Below are 26,569 nucleotides of genomic sequence, written 5' to 3'. Positions count from 1 at the left end.
AAGCTTTCAAGCAACCCTAACATTGCAATTTCAACGGATATCACAATGTGTAAAAAGTAAGTTAAGTTGTCAAATGCTGCAGAAAATGACAAAATATAGTCACATAAAATGGATAATTGACGGATATAATTACATGTTCCATCTTTCAAAAATAACCCAAATTCGTTACATCATTTTTTTCTATAACCTAGGCTATCTGAATGGGTATGATAGTATAAGGAACATTCTAAGGATCATGCAAATATGGTTTGAGGTACGAATATGGGAGTAATGATATAACCACATCTTCAAGTTAAAATCCACGTTTTTAGTACTCAGCTCATCACTTACAAAACAACTTCTCAGGTGTATGTAGATGCATCCATAATGACATACAGGGGACAAATGAAGGATTAGAAAACTGAATAGCGGGGCTCAAGCAATTCACACATATTTATTTCTGCATTTTAGCAGCTTCAAACCAGGGAGTGAAATCCGGACAGGTTGTTATAGCTACCCAATCCACGGGGGTTCCATGTCTATTTAAAAGACCTCGGACCCTCCCTCTTCTCCTTTAAACAACATTATATATCACACACAGCATGCCAATGCGACCACGTCTTAATGAGCACTAAAACATTATCTTCTTAAAATGGGCTCATTCTTGTGTTTGCGTTCAGCCTAACTGACTCAGGCAAAGAGCGCACGCAAGGGAACGAACAGCGCTCACCAGAATTTCCCCTTTGGCAGTACCTGCTGATTGGGTCCTAAAAGCAAGCTGGTTTTAACTTTTAATATTTGGCTCCTGTGTTCTGCCATGACTAGTCGCAAAATACTGTTTCTCTAACCAAGCACTAGTTTTAGGACAAGGTGAGACATTTTGGTAAGCAGCGCAGATTGTTTCGTTTTTTCTCTCATTGAAAAACGAGTGTGCGCGTATGTGCGCGCGTGTATCTGGTGAAGATGTTTAGCGAAACTTTTTTAAGGATGATATACCTTGGATGTTTCCTGTTTCTTTGTGGGCTTACGCATGCCATACCAAGTTACCCTATCTGGTGGTAAGTTTACATTTCACTCTACTTTTAACTTAAATTCTGCAATATCATATGATTGTTATGCCTATCTGTTATTTCAACAGTATACAGTACTTTATGTTAATTTATTGTTGCTTTCAGTTCGTTTCTTTGAAAGGATAGGCTAATATCAGCATGTGGTTTCCAACACTGGGCACCCTGGCAATTAAGTTGTAGCCCATCATACCGGTCTAATTGACCCTGTCAACGGACAGTTGGTATCGACGTTAACAAGCTGAGACGGAATCGTGAAGATGGGTTACAAAGCTCGTCAAGTGAAATTGTATGAGGAAAAAAAATGCACTTGAGTCAATGACACTATTGATTTCAAAGTGCACACTGCGGAAACAAGGGTATAATACCGACACAGACTGGTTATGCAGAGTAAAACATTTTTTGTGCAAACTAGTTTCAGCATGATTTGATTAACTTAAAAAGAGGTCATGCTCCGTTCTGCTTGATTCAATATTCGATGACAGACATTGGCCTAATGGCAGGTGCAGAACACATTCGTTTATGAGAGAGGCAGTGGGAAAAGGGAAAGGTACATTTTTTGGGGGAACCAAAATGAATTATGTTATTATTTTAATGAGACTAATATCTAAAGAAAAAAAGAAGAAGAATAATGTGGAATCATAACTCAACAAAATACGTGCAGTATTATTATTACTTTAATTAGAAAATGTATACGCAAAATGTACATTTCCTAGTAATCTCAATGATTTTTTTCGATATCATGTAATGAATCCTTTATACACAAATTTAATAAATGGATTTCACTATTAGGAATATTAATTATTTCCCAAGTATTCAATTGAAATTGGCCTATCAGTTATGTTATCCAATGCAGTTGTGTAAACCCATGAGATAGAGGCTATACTACAATCATTTGGATATAGCCTCGGCCACTGATTCAGCCACTTTCAGCGATGCTTCATTAACTACAGTTTTATTTGTTCTCCGTAGCCAAATAATCAAATGACATTTATTGGTCTTCTTATGCCACTGATGTTGATCATTTCCCGAAACAGTCAAATTCCCTTTGACGTCTTATTGTGTTAAGCAGTAGGCCTTAGGAGAATGAGGGATGCCTTCAAGCCTTGAGTTGGGGGCCAGTTGAAAAATGAATGAAACCCAATTGCCCATTCCCAGATTGTGGAAATTAGGGTGGGAGTTTTTCAACTGGAATTTTCTTTTGATTCTAAGTAATCCATCGTTGACCTAATGTTTTATTTTAAAGGTAAGAGCTGTCCGTTGTAATCTCTTGACAAAATATGAACTGTTTTCTGAGTTATTGACTATTGAGTAGGCCTATTGCATGTTATAATATTATCACGATTGAAGTCACATTTGGAAATGAAGTAGATTGACTGACAGGCCAGTAGAGGAGCTTTAATTGATAGATGATTGATTTCTGTTGAGAAAAAAAAATGATGAAAGAAAAGAGTGGGATTTGAGCCAACTGGGCATTAGGTAGTCTGTTGGATAATAATAATAATAATAATAATAATGGAAATGAATAATGGAAAGGTGCAGTTGGAGGATAGGAAATTGGATGCATGTGAATTCCATTCACTCATCTTGAGGATGGATTTCATAGAAAGGCTTGTGGAACCCTCTTGTTGAACAACTCATCTTCCCTTGAGAGGGCAGACATTTGTTGGATTCTGCAGCTCAGAGGCATTAGAGCCTAGTGGGGCGGCAGGGTAGCCTAGTGGCTAGAGCATTGGACTAGTAACCAGAAGGTTCAAACCCCCGAGCTGACAAGGTACAAATCTGTCATTCTGCCCCTGAACAGTCAGTTAACCCACTGTTCCTAGGCCATCATTGAAAATAAGAATTTGTTCTTAACTGACTTGCCTAGTTAAATAAAGGTAAAATAAAAGAGCCAGAGGATAGGGAATGCTACAGAAAAGACACAGTCCTAGATCAGAGATCCTCAGTCCCAAGAAATTCACTACAGGTTTGCATCTCACCAATCACACACTGCATCCTTCAACAAATCAATAATTTCCTATTAAAGATGCTGTGTCCTGCACTTATTTCAGCTAATAGGTCTCCTGGTGGTAATACTGATGAGAATCTAATTACATGCTCAGCTGGACAGAAATCCATCATGAACAGTGGTGGGCTCTCTAGTCCTAGATCAGCACTCCTACTCTTAGACCCAGGGCTGGGAAAGACTGGCCAAAATCAGGATGGGTTTATTCTGTGGGGAGAAATCTAATGGTCTACTTCTGTTTTTCGCAAACCTCTCTTTGAGTATCCCCCAGACGTTCCCCTATTTGATCTATACCAGTACCCGATTCAACTGGTGATAATCATCAAGCCATTTATCAGCCGTTTTTATCTCAATATCAAATCATTTCTGGGTAACAATTAAGTTCCGTACAGTGATTGCTTTCAATTAAAAAAAATTGTCAAAAATAAACAAAAAAATAGCTTTTTAGCAAAGGGCAGTTTCTCAAACAATAATTTTGATAGGAATGTCTCGGAGTGCTCTGAGCGGGGAGGGGAAAACTGAAAATTAACTGTTATTGGCAGAGGTTTGGAACTACCTTTCTTATTGATCTATTAACTCATTTTCTGCATAGTTTTGGGGTGACAGGGTAGCCTAGCGGTTAGCGCATTGGACTAATAACCGAAAGTTTGCTAGTTCGAATCTCTGAGCTGACAAGGTACAAATCTGTCATTCTGCCCCTGAACAGGCAGTTAACCACTGTTCCTAGGTCATTATTGAAAATAAGATTTTTTTTTGACTTGCCTAGTTAAATACTAAAGGGAATTATCACCATTAAACAGTATTATTCCAACCTCATGTTGTGGAAATATATTATGAAAAACACAGGAAATCAAGTTTTTGATTGCACTGGGCCTTTACTGTGCCTTCAGAAAGTAATTACACCATTTGACTTATTCCATATTTTGTTGTGTAACAGACTGAATTAAAAATTGATGTAATAGTTGTTTTTTCTCTCACCCATCTACAGACAATAATGGCATAGTGAAAACATGTTTTTAGAAATGTTTGCATATTTTGCATACTTTGCAGAATCACCTTTGGCAGTGATTACAGCTATAAGTCTAACTAGGTAAGTCTCTAAGAGCTTTCCACACATGGATTGTGCAACATTTGCCCATTATTCTTATCAACATTTTTCAAGCTGGTTGATGATCGTTGCTTGACAACCATTTTCAGGTCTTGCCATATATTTTCAAGTATATTTCAGTCAAAACTGTAACTCAGACACTCAGGAACATTCATGGTCTTCTTGGCAAAGAACACCAGTGTAGATTTGACCTTGTGTTTTAGGTTATTGTCCTGCTGAAAGGTTAATTCATCACCCAGTGTTTGGTGGAAAGCAGACTTTTCCGATGGGATTTTGCATGTGCTTATCTCCATTCCGTTTATTTTTTTATCCTCAAAAGATTACAAGCATACCCATAACATGATGCAGACACAATTATGCTTCAAGATATGAAGAGTGGTACTCAGTAATGTGTTCTATTGGATTTGCCTCAAACATAATACTTTGTATTCAGGACAAAAAGTTAATTGCTTTGCCAATTTTTTGCAGTATCACTTTAATGCCTTGTTGCAAAAAGTATGCATGTTTTGGAATATTTATTTATTTAGAGTATTATGTACAGGCTTCCTTCTTTTCACTGTGAATGGGGTTGGTATTGTGGAGTAACTGCAATGTTGTTGATAAATCCTCAGTTTTCTCTTATCACAGCCATTAAACTCTGTAACTGTTTTAAAGTCCCATTGGGCTCATGGTGAAATCCCTGAGTGGTTTCCTTCCAGCAACTGTTAGGAAGGACACCTGTATCTTTGTAGTGACTGGGTGTACTGCTACATCATCCAAAGTGTAATTAATAACTTCACCAGGCTCAAAGGGATGTTCGATATCTCCTTGTTTCTAAAGGTGCCCTTCATTGCGAGGTATTGGAAAATCACCCTGGGCTTTGTGGTCGGATCTGTGTTTGATATTCACTGTTCGACTGAGGGACCTTACAGATAATTAGTTGTATGTGTGGGGTACACAGATGAGGTAGTCATTTAAAAATCATATTAAACGATATTATGAGTATTATTTGACATTATGGGGTATTGTGTGTAGGCCAGTGACACAAAATCTCAATATAATCCATTTTGCATTGAGGCTGTAACACAACAAAATGTGGAAAATGTCCAAGGGTGTGAATCTTTTCTGAAGGCGCTGTAAGTAGAACTAGCTGTGGCTACACAAGGAGAGGTTTGGGAAACACTGGTCTAATACAATGCTGACAGGGAGGGTTGTTCCCTGAGTTCCACCAGAATCAAAGTGACAGAGTTATGTACAAGCCACAGTACAAAGTCATTCACCCTCTCTTTTTTGATCATAAAAGAGCTGTCTTGTGAATTTCTTTTTTTGTGGGGCCAAGATTGTATCAAAACACCAGAACCAGTCATGATGACTGACAGAAGATGGCAGGCTTCCATTTGGTCACAGCAAACAGCCTCTGGCACCAAAATAAAGTCATCAACTTGTGTGTCTATGATTTGCTATTGGTGGGTGGGTCAGAGCACTGATTCAATCTGGGCAAGAGTGCAACGACGAAAGCGAAACAGAGGCGAGTGTGTCCAAAGACGCCGCTGAGCGTTCTCTGGTCTTATTGTGTCACCCCTACCAATACAAACAACGCTCGGCTGAATCTGCAACACCAGGCTATAAGGAGCTGAAGTGAAGTCACCATTGAACTCTGCATACTTTATGTTATATTGAGTTTTGATTCATTCTGGCTTAATGGAAACTAGATACCTCACTAAAGAGTGAGATAAGAAGCTAAAATATAGGCTTATGTTTCATGGTACTGTAACCTAAACCTCCTGCTGTGTTCCGGTCTAATTGGACCGATTTACAAGTTTTCTCTCTGAAAAATGTAGTTCAATTAATCTGATTGTCATACGGTTCCATGAGGTTCCATGACAAAATTGACCGGTCATTAGAAATGAATGGGTGAGACTACAATTAGTGTATAAAATTGAGTTCAGGCACATGCCCATTCATCAGATGGACACACTTCGTCTCCCAGAACCCCACATCCATGTGTGTTTGAGCACACACACCACACACACACACACACACACACACACACACACACACACACACACACACACACACACACACACACACACACACACACACACACACACCTCACTCCCCTTCTTGGCTTCCATGGCAACCCCCATTGGAACCTTTCCCCAATAGAATCTTTCCCCCACAGGAACCACACCTGTTGGCATTCTCACAATAAATCGCAACATTGTTTCAATAATATATTGAACTTTTCTCGCAGCTCTGGAACATAAAGCTTTTTGAGGCCTTGCTCAGAATTCATTCTGTGGCACAATGACCAAATTCTATACTGTATGTGAGGCTCTTGATCATATCTTTGATCATGACACTGGTGAGGAGGAGAGAGTCCTTGTTAAACTTTGACACAAAGTAGTCTGTGATAAATAGCACAATATGTTTCATCTGAGTATTTGTTATAGTCAAAATAATCCATACGTTATGCTTTTTTTTACTCAAAATTTAGTTGTATGAGCTCAGGTCAATGAGGCCTACGGCCATGAATAGCAAATAGAAGTTCACAAAAACTCAAGTTGATAAAAAGATCTAACACAACATTAGGTGATAATATATGTATTAATATGGATTTATAATCAGCTGTAATGGGGCGGTTATTTTAGACCAGGAACATAGAATTAATTAACATGAAACGAACACAACAGAAGGGTTAAACCAAATTTTTTTACATAACACCTTGCTATTAAACAATACGTGCCTTTTAACTCTTCTCACTAAACATGTCTTTACTTTTGCAAATAACTGTCAATCATCCAAGAACTGACATATTATTATGATGAAAAGTCACTTTGTGCAGGTTTGTTGGCAGAAGCTGGTGCCTGAACGCTGCTTGGAGTTAGAATGGTTAGAATGTACAATGGTGGAGGATTGGTGGAGGATTGGTTGAGGATTGGTGGAGGATTGGCTGAGGATTGGCGGAGGATTGGTTGAGGATGTGGATCTCGACCAACACAGGTTCATGTCTCTCTAACTCCTCGACCTGTCATGGCTCAGCCTGACTACACCCCCCCCCCCCCCACACACACACACACACACCGCACACACACACACACACCACACCACCCCACCTTAAAAGATAAATACCTGGAGGTGAAAGCTTGCCGCACATTCCTTTTCCCAAACGTGCTCTCTTGATGTCAAAGTCGGCTCCAAAGCCCCAGGGCCTGCAAGAGTAAAGTGGTAATTCTACGGTGCCCTGCTTGGGCTTGCTGAAATATGCATTAAACCTAGTCTGGATACATTTAAATGAGAGGTGGAAAGATCTATACTGTCTGAGACTAGAATCAAACATGATATCTATTATTTTCTCTTGTGTGTGTATTTCTGGTGATAACACGCAGCTACTGTTTATGGAGATGACACAGGCAAGGTTTCGATGAATCCTCAATTTTGGTTTTGCTTGAGTTTGTGTATCACCTAGAGGAAATGGTTTTGTCAAGTGGTAAGGAACAGTAAAGGAATATGGTATAAGACACATGATTAATTCTTTACCTTTGAGAAAATAGAAATAACCTTTGTAATCAGAATCCCTTTTATTCGCTAAGCTCATTCACACATACCCAGAATTGTACTTGGTGACATGGTGCTGCTGGCAGTCTACATAACCTGGTCTCAGAGCAAAACAAGTTATATTTGACAAAACTCTGTGCCCCTCCATTTAGTCTGTTACTTTACATTATGTTACATTAGCATTAGCCAAAATGTTAATGTTGTCTGTGATGAGGTTTGAACACCCTACCTTTGGGTTCCTAGAAGTTTGCGTTATACACCCACCCAGCCAACCAAACCAAACACTGAACTTTAGTTTCTAACCTACTGTCTATCGAACATAATATATCATACTAAACAGATCAAATAATGTAACATAATGTAAAGTAACATATCATACGAAATGGAGTAGCACAGATTTTTGTCAAATATAATATGTTTTGCTCTGAGACCAGGCTCTGAGACCAGGCTGGTAGACAACATATTATATTATAGAGACAGGAACAAAGAGAGGAATTTAGTTCACATTAGAAGTTAGATCTATGAATTACAAGGAGGAACAATTTACTAATAAATGAAAACATTTTGCATTCAACTTAAGACCACAAACTCCATATATCTTAAATGGAGTTGTACAGCATGTAAAATATGTATTTTTAGTACTCAATAACACCATGTACTCCATAGTCTACCTCTGAAATAAATCCATAAATCCTATGGTTGAAGCTTTCCCCACTTCCTCTCCTCCTACTTCCTAACAGTAATAGAGGTGACCTGAATCACTCAGCCTGTATAGGACGTCCTCAGAAGCAGAGCCAGTGTGAGGGCCATGGGTCTGACCGCCCTAGGGCCCACACACCTATAGGGGCCCTATAAAGGGCCCCCTGTTCTTGCAAATACAAAAAAAATCAAATAAAGAAAAAATATTACTTAACACTATGAATCATGGCAAAATGGATAAATATTATATCATGTATATATATATAATATAATTTAATCAAATCCTGGAATTTGTCTGAGCGGGTGTTGGTTATTTTATAAAGCAATGTGCAGCTGTGTCTGTCGCTATACCCCCTTGACGGGCCCCCTGCATGGCCTTGGACCAAAACGCAAATATCGGAAATACACCATTCTAAAGCTCAACTGATACGAGTGGTTTCATGTGACAGAGGTGAAAATCTCCATTAGAAACATTGAAAGAGGTGAAGTCTAAAGATGCAACTCGGACGTGTTGCTAATATGACTAAGATTGTGACTTTGGCTTCTGGGCAAAGAAAAAACGTTGGTATGAAAACCAATAGAACATGAGAGAAAGGTTGCCTTCAATGGCATGTCAGGAAGTCTTTATAAAATACAGATTTGCAAAATACAGATAGCTAAAGTTACTGAGACTTCTGCGCATGTGCGTGATTTTTGTTACATAGCTGCTGCCCACTCCATACCGTCTCTCCCTCCTTCCAGATTGTTTTATGTAGCTGAGCTCACAATGCTGACTACGTAGCTGCTGCTTCCCCCTCCTTGATCAGCCATTGTACGCCGTTGTCTGGTGTAGCCTACAAACTCCACGTTGTACACAAAAGACATGGTCAACATGTTCAAACTATCGTAGAAGAGTAGGCTATTAAGCATATGCACGATTTCATGTTATTTTTCAGGAGGGGAGTTAGGCTAAATGCAAAACAAACTTGCCCACTGTCAGACTCTGGTTACCAGTCCGGATACATGCTTGGCTGCCTAGAACCTTCGCTGCCCAGAGGTGGAACAGCTACCGTAGGTAGCCTACTCGTGCTGTACTTCCATGATTATTGAGAAGCTAAATAGCAGTTTAGAGCCTGTGTGTTTCTAAGACACAGATCGTTTTTTACCCCAATGCAAAACTCAAGTGGGGAGTGACACCTAATTAGTGTTGTAATGTTATTTTTTCATCATCATTGCAAACATTCGCTCAGCAGGAGGTAGACAGGCAGTCAAAGTAATAGTGTTCTTTTTTCAGTAACTGTGGCGAGTGGCTACAATATGGCAGCAACTATAGCCTACGTCATCACACAAAACAATTACTGTTTTTGCAATATGTAGGGACTGCTTCCTGCTTGTGCAACTGCAATATTCATTGCAACAGACAGAGAAGGTTGTAGCCTTCATAATGGGCTATATATTTTTTGGAATGTTCATTCAAATTGCCGCAGGGTTTTTTTTTCAGCTGTTTAGAAAAATAAGGCAGACATTGGCTACATCATCATGGTTAAGGAGAGGGCGAGTAAAGACAGAAACGTCAAAGGATTGGGGGAGTGTCAGCAGCTACATATAAAAAAATGGGTGTTTAAATAACACATGCGCAGAACATGATCCGGATCCTTAAATTTGAGAAAGAGGTTTCCGGAGTGGCCACGGCCTATACAATAATCCCCCAAATGTTTCTACGGTTGGATTTTGGCTAAGTCACTTTGAAGCAAGGTAAGACATCCATTGTAAATAGGCTAGGAAGTTAAACTTCCAGGGTTCAAACAGTTAATTATATCTTCTCAACATGCAGACTGCCTTCAACCAAAGCCAACCCTAGCCGTTAGGGGGCCCTCAGTGAAATCTTGTTTGGGGGACCCCCTACCTGGCGGGGAACATATTTTAGTGGCCCCGCCTCGATGGCGGAGGCGAAAACAATTACGTTTTTGAGTTAATTTCCTGCAATACTACACATTTTGCCATGGGGTATAGACAGGGCTCTAAAGTGCGACCAATTTCATTGCATATACAATGAAATATTTTGCTGTGCGACCTGAAGTTTTCATTTGGGAGCAACAGTTTCTAAAACGAAAATCAAATAAATTCAATGAGTAACAATATTTCGCCTCAACAATATTTTCTACTCTGCTCAAACAAGCTGTCACATCATGCTGTCAATTCATTCACTCAACATATTCTTCCAAAACAAGAACAATGCTGCTTTCCACATTGTTTCTGAAGATGAATCCATATGTTCTCTATTATACTATTAGTTTGTGTATCTTACTCTCTGCAAAACGGGAGTTAGTTAGCTAGTCTAAGGAAGCTGGCATGTGCTTAAAATAATGCTAATCGCTAACTAGCTAGCATTTAGCTAAATGCACTAGCTAGGGCAAAGCAAACGTTAGCTCTAATACAAGTTGCTACCAGTGGTGGTGTAGATCAGTATGTTGTCATCGTTGTCTAAATGTAACATCAATTCATATTTGACTAGAGTCCTCTGGGAAATACTGAACAACACTTTGGTTCCTACCCTTTCATAACTCCTACCTGGCTTTTTGATATGTTGTCATGCTAAACACCAACCATAGAATTAGAATAATCATTCTATTTCTATGATTCCAACAGTTCCAACAGTGGCCAATTTGACAGAGCTTGAAGAGTTTCATTTTTTTGTTGCACAATCCAGGTGTGGATAGCTCATAGTGACTTACGCAGAAAGACTCACGGTTGTTATCGCAGCCAAAGGTGCCTCTACAAAATAGTGACTGAGGGGTGTGAATACATATGTAAATTAGACATTTCTGTATTTCATTTTCAATACATGTTCTAAAATTTCTTAAACATGTTTTCACTATATCATTATGGGGTATTGCGTGTAGATAAGTGAGAAAATAAACACATTTTATACATTTTGAATTCAGGCTGTGGAATAAATCAAAGGGTATTGCTTCGTTGAGGTCAAAATAGCTCTTACAATATTTCAGTGGTATAAATACTTGGTAGAACTGTAATGCAGCTACCCTCTGAAAAAAAAATGATTCTATGGAAATTGTTATATAAATACCAGAATTCCTAACCTCCAATATTCTGTATGTGCAACTTGTTATGGTATTTAAGTTGTTTAACATTTGGTTGTTTAACATTGTATATATATATATTCGATTTCCAGAATATGGAAATTAAATGTTTTGGATATATTTTATTTCAGATAACATTATTTACATGTCTAATGATGTAATTTTGATAAAAATTAAGTTTGATATTTTGCTATGATTGTTGCTTTTTCCAATAGTTTATTTTTGGGGTCAAAATTATCCCAGTTATCTATGTATGTAAAATAGGCCCAGTAGCAATAGAAAGGTTGGTTCCTCCTAGTTTTCGCGCACGATTGCACGTAGAAAGGTTTTGCAAAGACTGGGTTTATAAGAACAGATGTTTGAGGAGCTGGGCAGTGTGAGCGTTCATTACGAGACAGGGTTTTTCCAATAGGCTCTGTATGCGATGTGCATGTGATAAATAAGAAACATGACGAACTAACAAAAATACACACATTTAATTCCACAAAATTATGCAAATGAACCTGTAGACCGATAAGCTTGACCAGTCAAATTTATTTTCAGCGGTTAACCAACTAATGGTTAACTGTTGACATCCCAAGTGATGATGCCTAATTTGCATTTATGGTCGGCCATATCAACTATTCATTTCTTTTTTTAATGATTTGGTCAGAATGGCGCCTCGAGAGCACCCCACTCCCTCTGTGCTGAGACTAGCGGCGCTCCTGTACGTCCCGAGACTTATGACTGTGTCTATTGTCCAGGCAGGTTCTGTTTGCCTGTCTGGCCTGTTCTGATCTGATCATCTACAGTATACACTCACACAGTAGTCATACAATACTAGCTTTAACCAGCTCATACATGGTCAAACAGGAATCAACAGGTAACACCTAAAATAGTACAACCATATTACCAGGCATGGGGAACAGCATAATGCACTACAAAAAGAAGCTCAGCACAATGGTGAGATAAAAACATATGCAGCAGTACAGTATCTATGTAGCTAGCTGGATAGGTTGAAACCATGCCGCTGTTTGTTTTCTTACACCTGCTGACCTCACTCAACACCCACAGAGACATTCACAGGTTCTTCCTGGCAGAACAGAACGTCTACAGGTCAAATGAAAAGCTGTGCCACTTGTTTTCCCTTCTTCCTCCCTCAGTCTTTCCCAGACAAGATCTTATCTGCTCACACTTGCGGAGGGGGGCTGTACTTGTGTGGCTGGTTTCACTTGGCATGGTTCAGAAGTCATCACATTCCTGCTCTACATGTTATGGCTATTAGGAGCAAGTGTCTGCGGTGGGTTGTGATGTGGACTCAGGTTTCTGTTGTGCGAGGTCCGCTGTGCTCAGCTTAGCGCCTTAGGGTGCAGATTGACAAGTGCCAAAGAGAGGTCCATTCGGAATAGGAGTTTCCTTGTTTACTGGCGTGCTTGCTTTCGCTCATATGTGTCGCAGACAACATGCAGGCCGTGAGGACTTGATATCCTCTCAGACACTTTTAGAGCCTGTTTCACCCCGTCTTTCTTTTTCGTATTTCTCATATATGATTAACCAGAGGTCTAGTCATGTCTCTGAGCCAAGGAAAATAATATGGGAAAGCCTTTAAAGTGAGCATGACACATTACTCCGCCATTTGCTTGGGGATATACTTTGGAAAGTACTAAATGGCTACACTTACTCGGTAACCCATTGACGTACGTAGGCTACAGACAAGAGGTTGAAGGCAGACGCATGAGACTGGGTGTATTCAGTTAAGCTTCATTTGTTAGCGCAAACAATATATCTGCTACGTTGACTTGATTTGCGACGCAAACGTCTGGTACACAAGGTCATCCTGTCTCTCAGGAATGACCTGGGTCTCGGGTTATCCAGTTGCAACAGTAACTTAATTAAGCGTTGCGATGATCGTACCAGTCGCGTCGTTATTTCCAAGGCAGCGTTTTTAAGTGTTTCCCAGGAACAAGCCCGCAGAGAGAACGATCGCTAAGTGCGTCTTTAGCCGTTTGTCGACACTGGTAGAATCGACAGAAAAGCAACACTGCTCTCGGATCAGCATTCTCCACTCCAATCTTACCTTAATATTAGATTATTCCACAGTACCGACGACGGATCAGCTCTTAGAGACGTATTATAATCTGTGGCTACAAATATTGAGGCGGCTTAACATGCTTACCCAATAATAATGCACTAATTGCACATGTCTTGTCACACATCATGAAGCATATTGAGGCAAAAATGACAGGCAGTAGCCGAGTGGCAAAAATAAAACTCAATATGATTTTAATATGATTGAAATATACTGTATAGGCCCATGTAGCCTATTTATCTTTTAATGTAGTTTTCTCGGGTTTTCATTTGAAGCATTATTTTATCTGTCACTTGTTTGTAGTAATTGAAAATACTTTGGCACTCTGTATTTGTAGTCAACTTCGTTCTGAAGTTATTGGAGCTTACAGTCAGACAGATGCCTAGCCTAAACATCTTGATTATATGTTTAATGGAGATCTTCTGTGAGTAAAGTCATGTGGAAGGGCAAAAAGCATCTAACGATGCACTTTAGCTGCTCTACAAGTGTCTGGATCACTCGTAGATGTGCAAACGTCTTTAAGGGCAAACGTTACTAACGAAGCCTCTGGGAAACAGTTCGGCTACTAAAGATACATCGTAAGATGATTCTAATGATGATCTCAACGCTACGAAGTCTCTGGTAAACCTCTCAGTGTAGAGTGATACGGTTAAATCATCTCTTTTTTAGAGTGGAATTTAGAAATGCCTGGGGTGAGACTCTGGCTCTGTATGTTAATCTCGTTGTTGTGATCACAGAGTGATTACTTCTTTTACATCGTTGCCCAGGTCAATAGATAGTGAGATAATTGAGCTGCACAAGTCCTGCCTGCTCCCACCTGCTCTGGCTTGAGGCCTACTGTCGGAGCCACGTTTGGGAGTGTCAAAAACAGTGAGCGGATATCCCTTCTTTATATGTACTTCATCTTCTTTTTGTCCAGCTCCTGTTATTTTGGATGAGTGTAAAATTCCCTTGTTCTACTGTTGGAGGTTGGAGCAGATCACTGTGCAAACAAACACTGCACTCTCTGTCTCTGTCATAATGGCTAAATCACTCAGACGTGGATCGCCAGATTACTGTCATCAATAGCAGCTTCAGCGAGGACTGAGTTTACTGCAGAAGGAGCTGTTGACTGGAGTGCCAACGAGGAACTTGTTGCTACTATGCAGTAGTTGCCTTGCCAATGACAATAGGAAGTCAGTTATTAGATCAAAGGTTATGTTGCGGTTGTAATATAATACGTTTTTATTCATGGTGAATGGATTAGTATAACAATCCCATTCAGAGAATGAGGTTTATCCAATCCTATCGTCTCTATGAGTTGTAATTTACCTGAGCTGACAATGATGGATAGTAATTGGAATGGAATTAACCCTAACTGTATGTGGTACTCCGGGAGAGGGTGAATGGAAATGAATGCATGGTGGCTAGATGAAAACAATGTGATGGATTATGAGGAGCAGAGCAGAGGAGCAGTGAGTGGGGAGTGAAGGAAAAATACTCTATGTTAAAAGCTTGATGTGGAAGTGCATGAGTGTGGTCTGAGTGTATCTTATTAATAGACTGTAATACATGGGTGTATACAGTTGGATCTCAACCAAGCACCTATGTTGTGAAATGGATAATCGAAGTGAAATATATTTGCTGTCAATGTGTCCAAAATAGTCCCCCCCCCCCCGTGGGGACAATAACGTGTATCAGCTGTGGTTAGACCATAGTGGCCATCATTTAATCTCATTTCATGCTCATGTACATGCTTCCTTTCATCCTCATTGGATGGTTGTCATCCTCCCACTCTCGACCCTCCCACTGACGGTAGTAGTCCACTAGAGTGGTAATACAAACGGACTGGAGCCAGATTGACTGGTGCGTTCTTTAGATCAAACAATTACAATTACAGCATGCTGCCTCAAAAGACTTCTTCAAAAGGACCACAATGACATAACATGGGATGACACAGCACCGAGAGAGTTGTCACGTTTCCATGGTTACGCGCGATGTTAACACCTTCATTGAAAGACACACACACAGACAGAAAGATATTATCAGAGAACAATCAAGTTTGCACTTGTTGCATCCCAGAATATCCGTCCTCAAAGAGAAATGGGGATGGATGGATGGATAGATATGTAATTAATACATCTGTCTGAAGTCTCAATGTACAGTTGTACTCTCATTACCCTAAGTCAAGGACCTGTTTAGCATGTGGACACTTAAAAAAAAGTGTGGTTTTCTGTAATAACAAGGTGGAGTTTCCAAGTTGTCAACCTAGAGGTCTATGAACCACTTTGGGTTCACGGGGGGACTTTCATCTTTCCTCGTGGCGCGGTTACCTTTGTGGAGTATAGCACTGGGACTGCGGTTTCAACCCACACAAACGCCAGGTGGCTACAGAGGGGATAGATAGAGGGATAAGGCATTGATGCTTAATGGTAACACCTGATACACACACAAACACACACACACACACGCACACACACTGCACGTACACACATAAGCACAACATACACACAAAGAAAGAGAGACACACACAAGTAGTCAGTATATCATGTCACTGCCTCCTCTCTCCCCATGCAGGTCCCTAGCGGTGGGCCACCAGTACTCGTCCCTGGGCTCCCAGCCCATCCTGTGCGGCTCCATTCCTGGCCTGGTGCCCAAGCAGCTGCGATTCTGCCGGAACTATGTGGAGATCATGCCCAGTGTGGCAGAAGGGGTGAAGATCGGCATCCAGGAGTGCCAGCACCAATTCAGGGGCCGCCGCTGGAACTGTACCACCATCAACGACAAGGCCATCTTCGGACCAGTGCTGGACAAAGGTAATGTATGGTACTATAATTAGCAGAGAATACAGGATACACTCATAAACAGTGGTGTAAAGTACTCTTGTAAAAACTACTTAAAAGTACTACTAAAGTAGTTTTGGGGGGTGTCTGTACTTTAATATTTATAATTTTGAAGACTTTTACTTTTACTTCACTACATTGCTTAAGAAAATATTGTACTTTTTACATTTTCCTTGACACCCAAAAGCACTTGTTACATTTTGAATGCTTGCGAGGACAGGAAAAGAGTGAAATTCACACACTTATCAAGAGAACAACCCTGGTCGTCCCTGCTGCCTCTGATCTGGCGGACTCACTAAACACACAAGCTTCGTGGTAAACGATGTCTGAATGTTGGAGTGTGCCCGTGGCTTTCTGTGCAAACAAGAAAATGGTGCCATCTGGTTTGCTTAATATAAGGCATTTGAAATCATTTAAACATTTACTTTTGATACTTAAGTATATTTTAAACCAAATACTTTTAGACAAGTAGAATTTCCCTGGGTGACTGTTACTTTTACTTGCGTCATTTTCTAATTGAAGTATCTTTACTTTTACTCAAGTATGACAGTTGGGCCTCCCGGGTGGCGCAGTGGTTAAGGGCACTGTACTGCAGCACCAGCTGTGCCATCAGAGTCCCTGGGTTCGCGCCCAGGCTCTGTCGTATACGGCCGTGACCGGGAGGTCTGTGGGGTGACGCACAATTGGCCTAGTGTCGTCCAATTTAGGGAGGGCTTGGTCAGTAGGGATGTTCTTGTCTCATCGCGCACCAGTGGCGGGCCGGGCGCAGTGCGCGCTAACCAAGGTGGCCAGGTGCACGGTGTCTCCTCTGACACATTGGTGCAGCTGGCTTCCGGGTTGGATGCGCGCTGTGTTAAGAAGTAGTGTGGCTTGGTTGGGTTGTGTATCGGAGGACGCATGACCCTCAACCTTCGTCTCTCCTGAGCCCGTACAGGAGTTGTAGCGATGAGACAAGATAGTAGCTACTACAACAATTGGATACCATGAAAAGGGGATAAAATAAAAACATTTTTTAAATAAAATAAAAAGTATGACAGTTGGGTACTTTTTCTACCACCATAAAACACTGCAAGCTAGCCATTTTTTGGACCAGTGCTTGAGGTAACAACATATCTTGAGAGAAAAAGACACTATAATAAAACAGTGCAGCCTTGGCATTTCTCCTGCTGGGCTACTCATCCACGGAACAGGACGGCTATGGGTGACAGCCTACAATATACATTTAATAACACTTGAGAACCAAGTCTTAACTGTGAGAGCCAAGTCTTCACTGTGAGAACCAAGTCTTAACTGTGAGAACCAAGTCTTAACTGTGAGAGCCAAGTCTTAACTGTGAGAGCCAAGTCTTAAAACCATTTGCTACATTAGAAAAAAACATTACTGTGCTGTATTATACAAGTGACAAACAAATGATTTTCCTGCATGAATTGAATACATGCAGTGAGTGTTTTCCCCGTGCCTGTTCCCAAGTTCTTGAAAGAATACTAGTGTACGGTAATCATTTCCTTGCCTGTCAATGTTGGTAATGCGTGGCATTTCAAATGAGAAACGATACCTAACCCTGTCTTGACTAAAACTCTACCATTCACTTTAATCAGGGCTGCAACTGGTGTTGATATTGAGGGGATAGAATAAGACCATTGTGTTGTAAGTTGTTGTTATATTATGTTGGTTGTTGAAAGATCAAACAAACAACTATTTTAACTCCATCCTGCCTCAGTTAGTGTGTGTGTGTGTGCGTGTGTGTGCGTGTGTGTGTGTGTGTGTGTGTGTGTGTGTGTGTGTGTGTGTGTGTGTGTGTGTGTGAGAGAGAGGAGAAGAGAGAGAGATAGAGAATCATATGCAATTAAAATCCTTGTTCAAATAGACTTGTGAGAGTCATTCAGCTATGAGCTGTTTGAACAGATGAAATGATGTGTATACACAATTTGGGTGGAGAATGTTGTCTTTTGTTGGAATTTTCTCTGGAAGGGAATCCCCTTCAAGGCTCCCCCTCTCCCTCCCCTCGGCTTCTATGTGAGGTGTGTAAAATAGGGATGAAGTCAGACCTTATCAATTAAATTCAAGCAGAAAATGACGTTTTCTCATTTCTGTTCAATCAAGTTAACCCGAAGAAGAAGCACCCATATTTTACTCTAAAAATGTTCATCCTTGTATTATTCAGCTGTGATATCATGAAGCTAGTGGATTCTCTGTCTCCACACTATTGCACTGTGACCCTGGGATTAGTTGCCTGTAGTCAAGGGAAGAGGGATGAGCAGAGAGGAGCATGGAGGGGTAATGGAGAGGAGAGGAGGAAGAGGAAAAAGAGAGGGGGGGTTCTAAACCTGTCAACTGGGTTTGGAAAAGACTGATGTTTACTAGAGTGGGATGTGGGGTTAGTTGGGGCAATTGCTTTTAATAAACTCTTGAGCCAGTTGTTACATTGATGGAGAAGGCTTGAGCTCAAGTAGGTGGGTAATGATAGGGGTTCACAGTCCCTGGCCTCATTGTGGTGTAAATACCTCCACATCACCCCCATGGCTTCTCTCCCTCCTTGTCTAAATTGCAGGGGCACTGGGTGGAAAGGGGAGGTGGGGAGAGATGCAGCCAGGCCAGGCTACTCTTTGGGTCTGGGGGGGGGAGTTTAGTAAATCATTTTGATTGGATTAAGGTCAGTGAAGCCCTTAAAAACGTGAGAGGTCAAAGTGGTTGGATTAAGTGTCTTTGTCAGGGTCCCGGGGAGAGTGACTGGCGGGGCTCAGGGTCTTTTGATAGGGCTTAGTAAGGGAGAAGTTTCTCATTTCATTTGCTTTGATTGATGCTTGTATTTGTCTGTGCATCGGGTCCATTGTCCCCCGGCAAGGCTAGAGTGTCTGTTCTGTTTGTCTGCCGAGCAGACGGATTTGTGTTTGTTTCCTCCTTAGGCTTTTTTTTATTGGGAGAAAGGCTGAAAGGAACCATAGGCCTCAAAAGCTTTGCACCTATCTGTCAGTTAGCCTATTAACACCAATCCCTTGTCTTAACCAGTTTATTGGCAGGCATCCCCCTGTGAACAGCTTCCAGGCAAAGCTGAGGAAAGAGCAGGACTCAAGTGTTCTCCTTCAGATACATAACCTACTGTATATGGCATCACTTAGGTACGGAAAGGATGACTGAAGGCAAATATGTGTGATTTAGAATGGATTTATACACTGAGGTTACAAAACATTGGGAACTTCTTACCTAATATTGAGTTGTACCCCCTTCTACCCGCGGAAGAGCCTCCATTTGTCGGGGCATCGACTCTACAAGGTGTCGAAAGCGTTCCACAGGGATGCTGGCCCATGTTGATTCCAATGCTTCACATTGACTGGATGTGCTTTGGGTGGTGGACCATTCTTGATATACACATGGAACTGTTGAGCATTAAAAACTGTTGAGCGTTAAAAACTGAAGCGTTGCAGTTCTTGGCACACTCAAACCGGTGAGCCTGGCACCTACTATCATACCCCCTTCAAAGGCACTTAAATCTTTTGTCTTGCCCATCCATCCTCAATGTTTGCCCAATCACCCACAAGCCAGACAATCCATGTCTTCATTGTCTCAAGGCTTGAAAATCCTTCTTTAACCTGTCTCCTCCCCTTCATCTACACTGAGTGAAGTGGATTTAAGGTGACATCAATAAGGGATCATAGGTTTCACATGGATTCACCTGGTCAGTCTATGTCATGGAAATGCTTTGCACACTCAGTGTATGACAGATAATACACTTATTTGAATAGACACACAGGTTATACTGAGTGAGTTATTGCTGGTTCTGGCAACAACCCATTGTACCAATCACACCTTCTCACTCACGCTATCTCTCCTTTTGTTCAGTACACATCAAACAAACAGTATCATGCAGATGTGCTGTTATGCAAACGTTCTACATAGTATTCGGGTCTATTTGGGTTTTGGGACAGTTTTCCATCATTTGTTTACATGAATGCATGTGGAACCATCCCTAACCGATTAGCATGACAGAGATTATGGGCAGCCAGTTATCTTTCTCCCTCACGTTAAACGGGGGCACTTCTCTCTCTCTCTCTCTCTCTCTCTCTCTCTCTCTCTCTCTCTCTCTCTCCCGCGCTCTCTCACTGTCTCGCTCTCTCTCCCTCTCTCTCTCTCCCGCGCTCTTTCACTCTCTCGCGCTCTCTCTCTCTCACGCTCTCTCACACTCTCTCACTCTCCTATCTCTCTTTCTCTTTCTCTCCCTCCTCTTTCACTCTCTCTCACTCTCCTATCTCTCTTTCTCTCCCTCCTCTCTCTCTCTCTCCACTCTCTTCTCTCTCCCTCCTCTCTCTCTCTCTCTCTCCTATCTCTCTTTCTCTCCCTCCTCTCTCTCTCTCTCCACTCTCCTATCTCTCTTTCTCTCCCTCCTCTTTCACTCTCTCTCACTCTCCTATCTCTCTTTCTCTCCCTCCTCTCTCTCTCTCTCTCTCTCTCCACTCTCCGCCCGCCCTGCCCTTGTCACAGGGCCTAACATACCTCCAGGCTATGTCTGCGTCAGCACTCATTAATTTACATTAACCAAAGTGTCAAAACATGTGCCGCTGGAATCTGTCTGTGATGAAAGGGGAGGCAAACTGTGCAGGTGTTCTCAGTTTGTGCGCGTGTGCGTGCGTGCATGTGTGTGTGTGTGCGTGTGCGTGCATGCGTGCGTGCGTCGGACAGGACAGGACAGGGACATTCGTTTGGAGAGCTTGTTTGGCGCACTTGGAGTAGGAGAAGTAGCCAAACCCTAGCCTAGTGTGACTGATAGAGTTGCTTAGAACAGGGAAGGCCAACAAGAGAGGACAGACAGTCACACGAACACAGACACAAAAGCTGAGTCTCACAGGTATAAACATGCACTGTTAGTCACACCAGTGGATTAAATGGAGAACGAAAGATATTGAGTGTCTTTCTGATAGGCTAGGTCTCCATTATGTAATACCTGTATGTGATGATATGGACTCACAATTAGCAATAATATGTGGTATTGTCCCGATTGTGAATTATAGTTCAGGTAGTCATTTCACAGTTGGACTTTATAGTACTGCAGTACTCTCGAGAATAATGTGCCACCGACAACCATAGTCACAAGGGTTGGAGAATCAGGATATTTTTACTTGATTGATGGACTGATACACAAAAAAAACTGTCTTAGATGGAAAATAAAGGCGGTGCATCTGCTTCTGTAATCTAGGTGTTCAAATGTCAATGCGTTAAAATGATGCACTTTATATGCTTCTCCTAGGTGCTTAATGCCTCAACTAAACCAAGCAGTGAAAAGGTCAGTCAGGGAATTCAGGTTATGACCCCTGACCTCCGGATGAGAAAGTGTTACAGTTTAGGATGTGCTAAGAGGGCCCTGCTTTTCATAAAGTGCATGTTTCTCCATGCTGGGGGAGGTGAGGTTAGCGCACCATAATATCATTAACTCTGGCTAAGAAAGAAAGAATGGGTGTGGTAAATGGAGTTGATGGGGGGACCTTAGCCCCGCACCCCACTGGGCACTGCTCGGAGCACAATATCTCCACAACCATGAGATTAAGCCGGGAGAGAAAGCGCTTTTCCCCATTCACACGCCCTTTAGATTGTTTTATTAAACCATTTGAATAGGGATTTCCCAGTCTGCCGACATGCGGGGTCTGGCCAACGCATAGTTCTCTGTTGCTATGACTTAACTTGGTCCCCACTAATCACTGGCGAGGGCAGAATTCATATAAAATATCTGGGGCCATTGTGGGGCTAATGCGGCGTGACAGTGGCAGCACAATAGGGGATTCAGCCCCCAGCAGGTCGTTGGGACCACTTGCCATGCCAGGGTCCGGCAAACTATGATAGGGGGGGGTCACAAGTAATCAGTCCACTTAGGCTGGGCACCCCCCGGCACATTCTGTTCCAGGTAAGCCCTGGTCTGTCCCACCCACCACCCACCCCTAGATGTCAGGACCTAGTTCTTTTTTTTTCTCAGTCTCTCCTTCTTTCTCTCATCTTGCCCCCAGAGGTCTTATTTTCCTTTCTTTTGGTCTCATCCCTCCATTTCTCCCTCCTCTCTCCTCCTTTCTTTGCTCCGCGGCATCAGTGTCAGTAAAGCTGTGAGGGTTTGACCCGTGGTTTATTGGCTTCCTGATAATCAAATCGAAAAGACAACCTCCCAAGCTTTCGACCATTCATACCTCCAACTACCAGCCACCACCTAGTGACTGCTTCAGGGTGACGGAACAAGAAGACGGTCAACATCAACTGCGCTGCCATTTGTAAAGTTCTATCTGTACGTTTCAACGGAAGACATTTTCTGATGAGGTCCAAGCAAATAGATTCGCCCTTTATTCTGTTTTTATTCTGTTTTCCCCATCCGCGGTATATATATATCACACAATTTCAAAACATTTTGAGCAAGGAGCAGCGAAGGATATTGGAGATACTGGGCATAAGGTTGGATAACACTTCTTTGGATAGTCCATCTATAGATGCTCAATAAACTCTCAGTAACATGTCAACTGGACTATAGACGTTCAACTAATCTATACTAGACTGTTAAGTGGTCCGCATCCTTCATCCTTCCCATCCGAAACGTTTTGTGCATATATTATGACGACACTTTGGTCACATTTTGTGACACGTTTTGGTATTAGGTCCATTTTTTTTGATGATGTTCGTGCACCCCCCAAATTCTTTTGGAGTACTTTCGGTAGCCGAAGCCTACGCCCCTTCATCGGTCATTGGTCAACAGTAGGGATTCTTCAATGAAGTGATTGTTGTCGTTCAATGATAGACGACTCGTTGTCATGCACATTTTTTCACTTAAGAAATACAGCACCAAGCATCTTAGTTCAATTAAAAATCGCATGAATAACATCTACTGGGCAAAAACATCAAAATGAATGACCGATTTCTTGACTTACTTACGATTAATTCTGACAATGTTGAGGAAGTGTATACTGGATACAGCGTCTCAAGATGGACAAAGTACCATAGGCACTTTTTTCAATTGAAATAAAATTAATCTTGTTTTTCAAGCGAAGGTCTTTTAAGGGAGTGTGTGTGCACGCTCATTCGGTTCGCCTAGCTGAGTTCGTCTAGGCACCAGCCGAACCGAAGCATGCGGAAGCCTTTCGTTTCAATGCTGAGATGCGACATCCCAGAGTAAACTATAATAGTGCTTGGTACAGTCCCGCTAAGGGAGGGTGTGATGGAGAATGGATGCCAGTAAACCTCTGTTGCATCATTGTTCTTAATGCCCCTTATTCCTCAAACTGGTTCAAACCTGCAGCCTGGGAGGAGCTCACACAGTACCTACTCCCCATAGTCATTTACTTATCTCCCCCCCCCCCCATAACTTGTTCACTCTTACTCTCCCCCCCAACTCTCTCCCTTTTTCTCTCTCTTTTTTCCTCCTCTTGTCCAACTCTCTCACTCTTTCTCTCTTTTTCCCTCCCGTCATCCTTTTGCTCTCCTTTTCCCTGTTCCTCTCGCTCTCTTCCCCTTCGCCTACCCTCTCTCCCTGGCTGTCTTTCTGTTCTTGTCATTGTGCAAGACCATACAAGACCTAAGCACATATATCCAGGGAATCCTTCCTGTCATAAGGGATCCTGTAAAAATCAGGGACAGTGGAACGTCAACGAGACCTCAGTGAAACATTGCACCTCATATTAAATGGTTATAGTTTGACAAGACCGACATCACCCCCCCCCCCCCTCTCTCTCTCGGCTTAGTGTTATAGTGTGAGGCCATTTTCCTAACCTTTCAAAAGCTTAATTGAGTCTGTTAATTATAGTCCTGTCAGGCCTGTCTCTTCCTCTCATCTCCCTGGAAGTTTCTGATGATGAGTCATCAGTAAACTATGTCAGACAGACAGAGACCTCCCTCCCTCTATCGCTTGCTCTCTCCCTCCCTCTCCCACCACACGCACACACACCCAAGACAGATGACTGTCCTCGATTGCTCAAGCAGATCAGATTGGATTGAATCGAACTGTATTGGCATGCCAATCAACATAGTCATACATTGCAGATTTTTATGACACTGTCTATGGAATGTATATGGATCGTAGCTTGATGGAGCATTGTTTCACGAACAAGCGTGGTCTAATGATTACGTAAATTGAATCTTTGCCTTGGTAGGGTTGATGTGTGACATTTACAGTATTATATAGCATTATACAGGACAGCACAGAAAAGTAGCAGGTGCCAGCATCATTGTTCGGTAGACACTGATCTGAATTCCTACGTGGTTTTTGAGATACATTAATGGGTACATTCCAGCAAAGTTATTGGTGACAATTTATCATTCGCTGCACTGCCATGGTTTCAGACCTATGGCCCTGTATGTAAACCATATACTGTAGATGGAGGATCTTAATTTGAGCTGGTTTGCTACAGCAGGAAAATAATCCTTCAGCAACAGGAAATGTGGATTATTATGATGGACATTGATGGACATTTATGATGGACGTTTAATGGACATGTTTGTAGGGGTTGATAAATTTCTCATCAGGGCAAATCAAGTCTGAAATTTCAAAGTGGAAATTGCAAACTTTAGAAGACTTTTTAAAACTGAAACACACTACAATTTTGCATTTCCTGCTTTGTGGGAAAATTTGCAGCCACAAAAGAGTGATCAAATTTAGATCCTACATCTGTATGAACTATACTCATTCACAAACAGAGATCCTTCACACAAGAACTGAGCTGCCTACAAGCAGCGTTGCGTAAAGACCTATGTGGTTGTTCACGTCTGTAAGAATGTACCCATACGATAGATATATAAATCTGACATCTACTTCTCCCTCTCTTTACAGCCACGCGTGAGTCAGCATTCGTTCATGCCATCGCATCAGCTGGTGTGGCGTTCGCCGTGACACGGTCCTGTGCTGAGGGTTCGGCCACCATCTGTGGTTGCGACACGCGCCACAAGGGTCCGCCCGGCGAGGGCTGGAAGTGGGGCGGCTGCAGCGAGGATGTGGAGTTCGGCAGTATGGTGTCCCGGGAGTTTGCAGACGCTCGTGAGAACCGGCCCGATGCGCGCTCCGCCATGAACCGCCACAACAACGAGGCGGGTCGAACAGTGAGACTTTTTCTCTCTCTCTCTCTCTCTCTCTCTCTCTCTCTCTCTCTCTCTATCACTGATTATATCCGCCTTATGGATTAAACATTCATAAAGATCCCCAAGTGTTAGACTTAACATTCATTAAATTAATTGCATCCCTGCGTCTATCTCTCCCTCAGTCTCTGAATGACAACATGTTTCTGAAGTGTAAGTGCCACGGCCTGTCCGGCAGCTGTGAGGTGAAGACATGCTGGTGGTCCCAGCCTGACTTCAGAGTGATTGGAGACTACATGAAGGACAAGTATGACAGTGCTTCAGAGATGGTGGTGGAGAAGCACAAGGAGTCCCGTGGCTGGGTGGAGACGTTGAGAAGCAAGTACAACTTCTTCAAACCACCCACGGAGCGAGACCTGGTCTACTACGAGAGCTCGCCCAACTTCTGCGAACCCAACCCAGAAACAGGCTCGTTCGGGACACGCGATCGCACCTGTAACTTGACGTCGCACGGCATCGACGGCTGCGACCTGCTGTGTTGCGGCCGGGGACACAACACCCAGGCGGAGAAACGGAAGGAGAAGTGCCACTGTATCTTCCACTGGTGCTGCTACGTCAGCTGCCAAGAGTGTGTTCGAGTCTACGATGTCCACACCTGCAAATAGATAGGGCCTCTGGCACCACTCTTTCTGCACCTCACCCCAATTTTTTTTTTTTTTAAGACTTCAACATATAAAACAAGAAGCTACTGTATGAGTCGGGCTCAGAGAACTTGAGAGGCTTTGATTTGACTTTGATCAAGCATTAACCGGCTATAGTACAGTCAGCTAATAGGCAAAAAAATATATAGCCGCCTGTCATGCGATGCGGTGGATTCAGCCCCTGTCTTAGAATGCTGAGGTAGTTCTAGAACACAGAGGTGCGCCCATGGAGGCTCCATTCAGACAAACAACATGATGATGTTGATGAACACCATGGCATCGATAGAGGCGAAAGAGGAGACCATTACAGAGTGGGCTGATTGTAGCCAAGGAGGGACTTCAAGTGATTTCCAGAAAGGTGTTTCAAGGTATTGGTTTCCTGACCCAAGAAAAGAGAACTAGGTTCTATACGGGCTATATAAACTGTGCTGTTAACAAGCACCATATTGGTGAATTATCTGTGTACT

The 26,569-nt window shown here is 42.2% G+C and overlaps 1 protein-coding gene across 1 annotated transcript; it reads left to right on the top strand.

The window, feature by feature from the left end:
* The first annotated feature begins 942 nt into the window (after positions 1 to 942).
* LOC135558198 (protein Wnt-3a) lies at positions 943 to 26,265 on the top strand. The gene is made up of 4 exons (XM_064991929.1): positions 943 to 1,037; positions 16,103 to 16,341; positions 25,160 to 25,425; positions 25,587 to 26,265. The coding sequence occupies exons 1-4, from the start codon at positions 943 to 945 to the stop codon at positions 26,064 to 26,066; spliced, it is 1,080 nt and encodes a 359-aa protein (XP_064848001.1). The 3' UTR covers positions 26,067 to 26,265.
* The last annotated feature ends 304 nt before the right edge of the window (positions 26,266 to 26,569 follow it).

Source organism: Oncorhynchus masou, chromosome 17 (assembly GCF_036934945.1).
Source record: "Oncorhynchus masou masou isolate Uvic2021 chromosome 17, UVic_Omas_1.1, whole genome shotgun sequence".
NCBI lineage: Eukaryota > Metazoa > Chordata > Actinopteri > Salmoniformes > Salmonidae > Oncorhynchus > Oncorhynchus masou.
The sequence above is the reverse complement of the archived record's forward strand: the minus strand, read 5'-3'. Positions and strand labels throughout refer to the sequence as shown.

Coding starts and splice junctions, on each gene's coding strand:
- LOC135558198 (XM_064991929.1), top strand. CDS start 943: ATGTTTAGCGAAACTTTTTTAAGGATGATATACCTTGGATGTTTCCTG. Junction 16,342..25,159: donor CGGACCAGTGCTGGACAAAG/GTAATGTATGGT, acceptor CTCTCTTTACAG/CCACGCGTGAGTCAGCATTC. Junction 25,426..25,586: donor ACAACGAGGCGGGTCGAACA/GTGAGACTTTTT, acceptor TCTCTCCCTCAG/TCTCTGAATGACAACATGTT.